At 34.5% G+C, this 12071-nt stretch overlaps 1 protein-coding gene across 1 annotated transcript; it reads right to left on the reverse strand.

The window, feature by feature from the left end:
• Nucleotides 1-865: 865 nt before the first annotated feature.
• On the reverse strand, nt 866-11508 carry baalcb (BAALC binder of MAP3K1 and KLF4 b). The gene is made up of 4 exons (XM_003200691.6): nt 11382-11508; nt 9720-10121; nt 3984-4174; nt 866-1750 (listed from the first exon to the last, which is right to left on the reverse strand). The coding sequence occupies exons 2-4, from the start codon at nt 9901-9903 to the stop codon at nt 1577-1579; spliced, it is 549 nt and encodes a 182-aa protein (XP_003200739.1). The 5' UTR covers nt 9904-10121; nt 11382-11508; the 3' UTR covers nt 866-1576.
• Nucleotides 11509-12071: the final 563 nt, after the last annotated feature.

Genomic DNA, 12071 nt, shown 5'->3' on the forward strand with positions numbered 1-12071 from the left:
CATGGCAGCAACTCAATTAACATAGAGATGTTTGAGGCAATCTGCTGACACTGAAACTGAGTGTAAGAATGGAGAAGAAAGCTGATTTATCACAAGACTGGCTCTAACTGAGAGTTAGTAAAAGATCACATTAGTGCCACTCCTGTCAGCTGGGAACTGAAAAATGAGGCTATGATTGACACGGGTTTACCAAATATTGGACAATTGAAGATTGGAAAAGTTTGCCTGGACTGATGGGTCTTTGTTTCTGCTGATGGCAACGTCAGATATTCTACATTAACAACATGAAAACCTGGATCAATACTGCCTTGAATGAATAATTCAGGATATGGTGTGTGGGAGATTTTCTTGGCACACTTTAGGCCCCTTAGTACCAAGTTACCAACTGAGTGTTGATAAAAGTTGGAATGAAATCAACATGTGCTGCTCTTATTTTAGTAGTAGTGGTAATCATAAACCATGTATCTGTGCACTTCATTATTTTAAAATTTTGCCTTCATAATATTTTAAGTTAGTGAGTGGAGTTGCTAAATTTATTAATATAGTGATATATCAAGTGACATGGTTGTGGATACATTTGCAGAAAACTCATGAAAACGTTCTCTGGTAAGTATTTCCACTACCTTGCCAACAACATCTCGTTGTGACATCTCGCATGATTCAATGGGATCTCGATAACTGCAAGTTACACCTCTAACTTACAACAAGTTATACCCATTCATCTTACACCCTCATCTTGCAGTCCGCAGACAGATACACTTGGACCTGAGCATTAAACTTGTTTACTCTTATGGCCACAGTGTACTCATTTGTTTTTGAAGCAAGAGAAAGACTGGAATACAGCAAGCGGTTATGCTCTTCCAAGTGACAGCAATAAATATTTAATAACTCTGCAATAACATCTTTCAGTCAGTAGAGCAGTGATGTATCAAACAGTATCGGAATAACACAACAAAGCGTCCAGTACCTTTTCTCCCCAAGTTGTATATGCTACAGAAACTGTAATCAGGCTTTGAACAAATGTTTGAAGGCAACAATAGTGTGGTAGTACTGTAAGTGTGCAGGATGTACAAAAGAGCCCTGTTTTTTAAAATCTAAAATCAAACGCAATACATCGACTTCAAGCCACTGGAAACAAACAAACAACAAAACAAACAAAAAACAAACACATATGTTTTTAGTATTTTGTTAAACAATTTACTTTTTTGAACACTTGTAACAAAGTCAGTCAGTAGGCCACTCAATTGCACTTCTTGATCCGTCATGTGCTTTCAGTGTATGTACAGTAGATCCTTTACTAAGACTCATTTTGTTGCCTTCAGAAAATGACATTTAACATTATTTTGACACACACTATAGAGAAAAGTACATAAAAATAGACATTTTTAAAGCGGTCAAATGTAACCGGAAAAAACAAAACAAAGACAAACAATACTTTGACCCTTGAATGAAACCCGTTAATCACAGCACTGATGAATTTCTTCATTTAGGTCGTCCCTGCTTTGTACTTCTTTGGTCCACACCTTCACCAAAGCTTTCAGGCCATCCAGATACAATCTTCATGAGGTCTTGAACCTCACTGAGGCACCGAGTCTATCGCTGTGGCCATCAGACCGTCCACGGGCTTCATCAGCTCATAGGTGGTCTGTGATGTCTCTTTGATCTTTCCGCTCTTGTCCACCTGCCGGATACTTTGAGTCACAGTGATGGTCACTTGCTTGGTGGACATCCTGTTGTCCTGCCATTTGGTCTCACAAATATTGACAGATTAGTAGACGTTGTTGTAAGGTTACACTGTTAACAATTTCTTGTAGACTCTACAGTAACTCACTGTAAATCAATTACAGCAAATATACTGTATTTACATTTACAGCACCGTTTATCTTGCTGTATATGTATTTACATATATGTGTGTATATCTTTAGTGTAAAATTATAGTCATTTTCACAATGCAACTTTAAAATACAGTAACATACAGTATAACTGTCCTACAGTAAATAGGTCATATTACAGTTAAATACTGTGTTATTTACAAAAACAGTGTATATTTACATGCTTATGCTGTGTTCACACCAGATGCGGAGGTGTTATTTGCATGTAAATAGACATGTGAACATTTTGATTTTACTTTCCTCAAATTCGCTTCATATTCATTCACATCGTAGATTCATTCGGTGCCATGTCTAAGTCTACTAGATCCTTTCAGAGGTGCACCCAGCTCTGTGAGCTCATCAACTTCCCCAGAAAATCTGTCTGGATGATAGAGGCTTTCAGTGGTGTTTCAGACTGAGCCGAGCACAGTTTGATGAACTGTTGTTCGGTGTCGGCAAGAGGATTTTTTCTCGGGACACCAACAACTTGCACTATGACATAATCATTCTTATACAAGAGCAAGGCCATGATTGGGTAACGTTCAGATTTTCAAACTTGAGTGATTTGAGTCAAACGTGCAAAACGCTCAACTCGCGTCACTTCATTCGTGCGAATTTCGTCATTCACGCGTTTTGCATCGCAGGACGTCTATTCGCATCTTTGCTTTGACTTAATATGTAAATCACTCACACTTGACACTTTATCCACGTCTGGTGTGAACGCAGCATAAAAGTTTCTTTCATACTAATGTTTCTTAAAAAAAGTCTAAAAATAAATTATATTTAAAAATTCTAATTATATATTGGATAGTTAAAATCCTGTAATCTGATTGGTTGAGCCTATTTAAAGCTGTTGTAAAAATACTCTATTAACATACACCTGTGAATATTGCTTGGCAACCTTTTCACTGTCGGTACTGAGCCAAAAAAGCTTTGTTTTGCACATGGAATAACTACAAGAAATAAGTGCTAAGAAGCTGCAGTTTACCATTCATTTTTTAACAGCTACGGTGTGTTTAGGCATGATGTATTCTGTATTAAACTCCTCATAGACTACAGCTGTACGATTGGATTCAATTTAGCAAAAACTGATTTAATTGTGGATAGATCTTCAAGGATATCATGAAAATGTTTGCTTATACACTTTGCCAAGCCCACACTGTAAAGAAATGAAAGCAACCCCTTAAGCCCAATAAAGAGATTAATTTATTTTCTTATTTTCTACTGAACAATATATATGTATAATAAGAATATATAAAATGTGTATATATATATATATATATATATATATATATATATATATATATATATATATATATATATATATATATATATATATATATATATATTTATATATATATATATATATATATATATATATATATATATATATATATATATATATATCATACAATAAACTGAATTACATAATATTTTACATGAAACATTTACATTTAATTAACTCTTGTTAAACATGGACCTTTCTGATTTGTAAATATAATCAGTTAAATTAAATATTATATATTATATTAATTATATTAGTGCTTAAAGGGAAATGAAACTTTACTTATTATTTACTCTTTCCTCTTAGTGATTACTAAAACTACAGAAGATATTTTGAAGAAATCTGAAAACCTCTAACCATTGACTCTCTCAGATATCAAATATAGCAAATATCCTTTTATTTATAAAGGCAATGTGGACAGGTCAAGATTAAAAAAGTATAAAAATAAATGTATTTATAATAATATGAATTATATATATATATATATATATATATATATATATATATATATATATATATATATATATATATATATATATATATATATATATATATATATATAAATTAGGCATATACACCATACCATATAATGTGCATATTTTGAAAAACTACTTTGGAGAAAAAATTAACTATGAAAAGCGCTATACAAATACATTTGAAGTAAATTGAATTATATTCAATAAATTTGATTCTTCTTTTTGCTAATTATCGGTATTATAAAATTTATTTATTAATGTCATACATTTCTTTCACAATTACCTTAAAACACCCTAATTTTGTGTGTGACCTGCAGAAACCCTGGCAACAAATTCAATTTAAATACTTACTATTTCTTCAGTCCGCAGCACACTTCTCCTCTGCACAGTGGTAGCAGATGAAGACAGCACGTCCTGCTCTTGAGAAGAGAGGATTGCTGGGGTGCTGCCAGTTTTCATGTCATTCAGGCCCACCTCAGACATGGCAGAACACACTTTCAGATAAGCCTGAGCTGGTGTTGGCAGACCGTCATCAAAGAGATCTTTAAGGAGAAAATAAAAAGGATATCAGCAATTCTCACACTAAAGATGGCCTTTTAAGAAATATTTTACAGTTTAACTGACATCTATCTATTTATCTAGGTCAGGGGTGTTCAAACTCAGCTCTGCAGGGCCGGTGTCCTGCATATTTTAGTTCTAACCCCAATTAGACACACCTGAACTAGCTAATCAAGCTCTTTCCATGTACACTAGAAACCTCCAGGCAGGTGTGTTGAAGGAAGTGGTAGTTAAACTATGCAGCACACCGGCCCTCCAGGACTGACTTTGGACAGCCCTGATCAAGGTATAGGGTATAAACGATACATTGCTATATCAATTTTTTTGTGTAAAACATTGATACCTCAGTAAATTGTTTAAAGGGCTCTTATTACGCAAAATACATTTTGTAAGCTGTTTGGATGGAACCGTGTGTATGTATAGTGTGTCCACTTTCATGATATAAACACAAAATTTCTTGATGTCAAAATAGGATCCAAATCCCAGTTAATTTGAGGCCCACTGCAACATAGTAGTGTTTTTCCCCACTCACCAATTTGACTAACAGGCACGTTTTAGCATGTCTATATTGTCATGCATAAATGTGTCCACAAGACAGGATTTGCAAAGAAACTAGAATAAAAAGATCTGTTCCAACTCTCTGTGATCAGGTGCACCTCAAGAATGGGTTTAAAAGATTTTAATTTTTTTTAAAACAGTTAATGTTTGTAATAAAGAAAAGGCAAATATGTGCATACATGCCTTGAGGCAATAAAACATCAAAGCAGCAGTTGCTATTTGCAGCCAACTGGTCTTATGCACGGTTATTGTGGATTTCGATAAGCCAGGACATTTTCAGTAAACTATGTTGTCATTACACTTGCCGCGTTTCAGATCTACCTTGATGAAAACCAATAGTTGACACTGATTGAGACACAATTTAACGTAGGTCATACATAGGACAAGAAACCCTGAATCAAATTGCATTTTGCAGTGCTATGTCTTTAAAATATAGACATATATTAACACTTATTTCCTATTGATGTTGCACTTCATGGTGCTCTAATTGTCTTTTCATTTCATTCAACAACATAATAATAATAATTAAAATAATTAATTTTTTTCCACTGTTTCTTTAGTGTCAGTTAACAGCACATGTTCATGAAAGCAGTGCATGTCACGCTGCTGATGTATAACCTGCGAAAATATGCATGCAAAGAATGCGTCAGCAGCAAAACATGTTTGCAGTGCACAGTACACTCATGAAAGCATGCCCTGGACTGATGCTGAAATTGTACCTGAAATTACAACTGAAGCACTGATGACACACGGACAGTTTTAAATATGTTCTTGGCATTTTTCTGGACTATGATGGGACAGAAAGCTTACAGATTCATCTAAAATGTCTTCATTTGTATTCTGAATATGATCAAAGGTCTCAGGGGTTTGGAGGAACATGATGGTGAGTAATACATTTTTTAGCTGATCTAACACTTTAACCTTTATATTCTCCTTGTGTCATTTTAAATATTTTATTTTCATTTATAAAAGTTAAGTGTTCATGGTCAGATCCTTTATTGAAGGCCCTGCTGAAGAGACAAATCCCTGACACTGAACTTTTTGACCAGCTTGCCAAGACCAGACATGACTGATGTACAGTTTCACACATAAGGCCAATCATCCATCACTGGCTACATGACAACACTTACTTCATTTTTCAATATGCTTTAAGAGGTTTTGATGTGCCCTCGTAAATACCACACCATATTTGTTTGCTTATAGGCCAAAGGAGAAATTTTATGGATTTTATTTTGCATTTGAGAACTCAAAGGAACTATAAGAGTTTTTTAAAGAACAAAATTCCCTTGTGATGCATACAAATAACAAAATGCTACAAATAGATGCATTGCTAGCACCTGTATTGAATTATTGAGCAACATTGCATTTATGAAGAGAAAAACAAGTGGATTTTAGGGATGGCTGACTTGAAACTGACGTTTTGACACAGTGCTGAGATCCCAAAGCGCAAGTCTTTTAAAACACCGCACTGAATCATGATTCGAAACACCCAGGTCACGTTACTACAGTGTTTCAAAACATCAGCTCACATGACTAAAGCGCTTCAGAGCATTGGCCATTTCAGAAGTGTTTCAATACCTGGCTAATCTGCGTTTGACTGAGATGGTTAGAAAAAAACTCTAATCTCATGTAGCATGTGCAGTGGCTCTCAAAATGGGGGTGACAATGAAGGGGGGTCGCCTGGTGATTTCCAAAAATCTATTTAAGAATTACCGTATTTTATCCATAACCTACTGAAGAGAAAAAATAGTCGTTTATAGTTAATATATACTATATAGTTACTATAGTAGCTTATAGTTACTAGTTCGATTGGATTGCGACCCCTGGGGTAATTACATTATATTAAAGACAGATCAATGTTAAAACAACATGTTACGAGAACAGAATAGTTGCATCCCCCTGGATTCAAACTCATTATCTGTGCATGCTAGTAAGGAAGTGTCACTGCTTCACTAAATCACCTGAAACCTCAATTTTACAACGTGGGGTTTAATACCTCAATTTGTGTTACTGTGTCTTTGCTGAAGCTGTTCCAGGGCAGTACATAAAAATTGACCACCAAGTGTCAGTGTAGAGATGGATTTCGAAACGTTTTGAAGCTTCGACACATAAACTTCAACTGTTTTAGTGTTTCATGAAGCCTCGTTATGCCCACCATTGAATTCTGCCAATTTTATTGTTTTATCTAATGACATCATGTGCTGTTTTGGTTTGTACAAGCGTCTTTGGTGGGTGTTGTTTATATTTAATGTTGCGCACCAGGGTTCAGACTTGTTCAAAAAACACACTAACAGCTATTACAGTTTGTCTTGATTTTAAAGGGCACCTATTTTACCACTTTTCAAGATTTAAGATGTCTTTTGCGTCTCCAGATATATCTGTAAAGTTTCAGCTCAAAACACCCATCAGATTATTTATTATACCTTTAAGAATATTGGATTTTCTGCTCTAAACACAATGGAGCTGTTTTTTTTTTTTTTTTTTTTTTTTGCATGTGCCTTTAATGTTCTCCCTGCCCAACGTTCCCACGTGCCTGTTAGAGTGTGCCTCAATCTCCACCTCGCCTGTGTCAGATGAACAACACAGTGAACATGAAGGAAGCAGATCTAACAAACCATTTGTGAAAAATACTACAGTAAGAACTTACCCAATGATTATTTGATGTATTTGTTGTGGAGTTAATGAGTCGTTGAGGACGATGAGTCACACACACTGTCGTTACAAAGTTCCCGTTTGACTTTGCACTGTTTTTTAGGGATGGGAAGATTAACCGATATGTATCGATGCGCGGTCATGCGAGTGCACGATGCGAGTGCATCGGTTGAGCAGCAGAGGATGAATGAAATTTTGGAAGCAAATCGAGATGCATCGGTTTTTGCGAGATGCATCGATTTTTCCGAGATACAGCTTATATTTTTAATATAGAATGTATTTTTTATTTATTAACAAGTGTTGTCAACCTGTTTTTGGCGCATAATTTAATCGACCTACATAAAGTAAGCCTTAGTAAGCATTGCATTGTTCATCTGCAAAGATATTCAGCCTAGTGTCACGGAGAACGAAGGTTTTAAACACCTCCTCCTGTTAATTTTTATTTAATTATAATAATAATAATATTAATAATAATAATGATAAAAATAATTGGGTGTCACGGTGGCACAGTGGGTAGTTTGACCACCTCACAGCAAGAAGATTGCTGGTTTGTTATATTTTTATTAGCCTGTTGTTTACAGTGACAGTGATGTTTCAAAGCAGCATAACACTGCTAGTTCACAACCTTAAGTTTTGAATAATCAGTGGCAAAATATATCTTTGTAAAACTTGTTTTCATAGTTGAAAAGTTAAATCACAATTCTTGTTGTGCAATGCTAAATTTATTTATGTTGAAAGAGTGCAAATATATACATATTTTTTTAATATATATTGCACTTATACATTCTGTTTATCTTGAAAATACTTAAATAATATGTGCTATATGTTCTAAAATGGCCCTCTACTGTAAACTGACACTCTGGCTCTGAGAGAAGAGCCAGTTTGTAAAAAAAAGTCTTGGTTTTGCTTGGTTTATAAATAATCAAACTCATTCAATGGCACAGCATCCTCTTTCACATCATCTCATAAACTTGATTTAATTAGTTAGTGCTGAAATATCGCATCGTATCGTGATATGGGTGTGAATCGTATCGTGTTGCATCGCAATATGTCACAAATGTATCGCTAATATATCGGATCGTATTCTTTGTATCGAGATGCGTATCGGATCGGCATTATAGCTTAGATGCCCAACCCTACTGTTTTTGCTTGGCAAATGTGACGGTATACACATTAATATTCACTGTGTTATGAATATCTGTTAATGTATAAAATAAACCTGATTTAAAAATCACAATCTGGGATTGAAGCGTCTTCTTTTATGATTGAACTGACATGCGGCTGTGGTTTAAAAGATGGTAAAATTGCTTTAATTCAGTACAAATATGCACTGTTTTAACAACATTTCAAACTTATAAAACTCATTCTTGATCACATTTGATGAAGATTGTTTATAGAGAGCTGAACAGAACTTTTAATCCCAGTTGCTTTGCACACATCCTGTCTTGTGGATATGATTATACGTGTTACTACAGAGACATGTTAATACGCGCCTGTCAATCAATTCAGTGGGCGGGGAAACTGCACTACTACGTCACATTGTGGTCGGCATAAAAAGGGAGGGATTTGGATCCTATTCTAACATCAGGAAATTTCAATTGAAAATAAGAGACTTAATGTCTTTATATCACCCCAATATGACTGTGGACATACTATACCCACAGTTCTGTCCAAACAGCTTACAAAAGATTATTTTCATCATAGGTGCTCTTTAAAAATCAAAGTTAGACTTGTAGTAAGTGTAAATGAGAATCTGAAATCAATTGTCAAGTTTCCCCATGTTATGTAGCTGTTTTTGACTATCACTATAAAGCTGCACTGATGTCTGTATTGTTAAAAATGTTATACAATTGAAGGTGACTATATATAGACATCTCCCCAACAGGGCTAATAATCCTAATACAAAACAAGAATTGAAATAATGACACCTGTAGTCATTATGAATACCACTTTAATGATCCATTAGCAGTTAATCTGAATTCTTTCATTTACACACTACCGTCTAAAGTGCTACAACTCTGCACAAAGAGGTATGGAGTGCTTATTGTGCTCATCCCTGCTCATATTGTTGTATTGAAGTACTGAAGGGACTTAACCATTGCCATGGCAACAAGAGGCCTACTTCAATGACTTGCTCACCAACAGCAGACTCGCAACACTTTCCCTGTGCTTTTGGCAAAGAAATCTCTTTTGAAGGCTTTTACAGGTTACACCAGGCTGACTAAGTTCAAATGTGATGTCAGATGTGTTTAACCGTGTTTAACTGAAACTGTGAGATTTTCAAAAGCATTATAAATGACACTCTCAGTCCGTTCTTACCCAGGTTGGCAGTTTTCTCTGAAGGAAAGCCCACCTCTGAAGAGTTTTCTGAAGGGATGCTTTGGATGGAGGACAGGGGGATGTCTGTGTCTGTGCTGGTCAGCCAAGTGGACTCTGTCTCTTTGGTCCAGCTTTCCATGTATCTCGGTTCCAACACATCTGTCCTGGAGCCTCCACAACCCATAATGTCAAAGGCAAATCCACACCTACACAGCCTCGGATGGCAGGTCCATTAGAACACCTCCCGAATAGCAAATGAAAGGTGTTTAATAAATGAATTCGAGAGCATGACACATTGCCATCAAGTGTAAAAGTTATGTAATTTAGTATCAAGAACCCATATTAGCAAAAATGAGTCGTCCATTGTCCAGGGCAGTCAAACATTGAGATCTGGGATTGATTCTGTTGAAGAGAAGTGATAGATGTTGGTCAATTATTTCTATGTCATTTACGTAATTCTGTAAATGGATAGCTACACAAATTAACTCACATTATTATCTATGTACCAAACATAAAATTGGACACAGAAGTTCTAACGGTTTTCCACTAAAATCACATTAAAAACGTCAAATGTTAATAATTAAAACCAGTGACATACAATGTAATTTTAAATTTAGTATTGGAACATCTTCCATTAAAATTTAACATGCCACTAATAGAACAACAAGGGCATTATCCCTTTAACTGCCCCATCAAGAAAAATTATGGATTGCATTTCTTAACTCCTAAAGTAGCTAGTTAACACACTTAATGCTTTTTTAACACATCCCCTAATTTCTAAAACATGAACCTCTACCAAATGGTTATGTCGGTTTCCGGTAAAAGTACCGGAATTAATACATAAACTATAAAAAATCTGAAAATATAAAGTGTAAGACCATTTTATTTAAAAATATTATCAAATTAAAACATTTCTAAATGCTAAATAATCTTTATTTTTAGAAGTATGCCATAAAATATTTCAGATTCTCATTTTCAACATTTTTTTCTTGTTTGTTTGTTTACAATAAAACCAAAATCAAGTGTAGTAGTGCAAAAGGATTATATTTCATTTATTATAATTTTTTTGTAAACCAACAATGCTGTGTGTGAACTATTATTTAAAACACTTATTCTTTAAATGACTTGAGCATTATTTAAAACTAACAAAATATGGACAACCATTTGGTAGAGCAGGGAGTTAACGGGTTATAGTTTACAGTAAAACTCATATAGGTCTATTGCTAACCATTAAAGCAATTACTAATTCTATGAGCGTTTCTATATGTATTTTTTTTTCCGGCAGCGATTTTAAAAACGAATTAGATTGATTTGTTTCATCATTTCCCTGGCATGCTGGTTCACTCGTAATACATACATAATGTAAACAAAGACAAGTTGGTCATATTATAGGTTCCAAAAATAAATAAACCGACAAATACATTCGGAATAAATCAATTTAGCGATGCTCATTGATCGGTAATCATTAATCGACTGATAATTCTGTATATGAGCTTCGTTGTTTGTGATGACGGCGCGTTGCTGCTCTCACATAATTGGAAATGTGATAATAATATGCAGAAACACGCATTACGCTGGCATGCAGTGGGATAAAAAAGATTAGGTTATACAGTTATTCGAACCGGTTTGGTCTTTCGCAAGATGAATTTGTTTAGACATTACCTTAAGTCGACAGAGGATTCAGTATCAGGAATCGAACTGTTTTATCGGTATGTTCGCTGTATATTGGAATAAAATATTATTTCCACGATTCGTAGAGAAGCTTCACCGCGACGAAAAACCAAACACTGAGAGATGATGATGACACTCCCCCATCTCCCTCTCTCACTCTCCCTCTCTGCTGGTGTAAATGATGCTGACCCTCCCTTCTCTTGACCCTAAACCGTGGGAAAAATAGTGACAGTAACGAGTTATGTGTAAATGTAAAAAAGGATTTTGGTCCTTCCTTTTTTGTTAATGTTATTTATTATTATTATTATCATTATTATTAATATGTGTAAATGTAAAAAAGGATTTTGGTCCTTCCTTTTTTGTTAATGTTATTTATTATTATTATTATTATTATTATTATTATTGTGCAAGAAAGAAGATTTACAAAGATACATTATGAGCAAAGAGGCTAAAAGGGTTACAGCAATTTAAAATTCCAGCAAATTAAATTTATTACACCAAGAAAGAGTTTTACATGCAATAGAATTGTTAGAGTTCAAATATAAATCAAAATCCTTTCAGAAAATAAAAAAGGGTGTTTCTTTAAAATTATTACATTTATGGATGTAAATTTAGCCAGAAAAAGTTATAAATTAATAATACATTTACAATCAAAAGAATCTAAGCTCAAACAGTAACCAA

Source organism: Danio rerio, chromosome 20 (genome assembly GCF_049306965.1).
Source record: "Danio rerio strain Tuebingen ecotype United States chromosome 20, GRCz12tu, whole genome shotgun sequence".
Taxonomy (NCBI): Eukaryota; Metazoa; Chordata; class Actinopteri; order Cypriniformes; family Danionidae; genus Danio; species Danio rerio.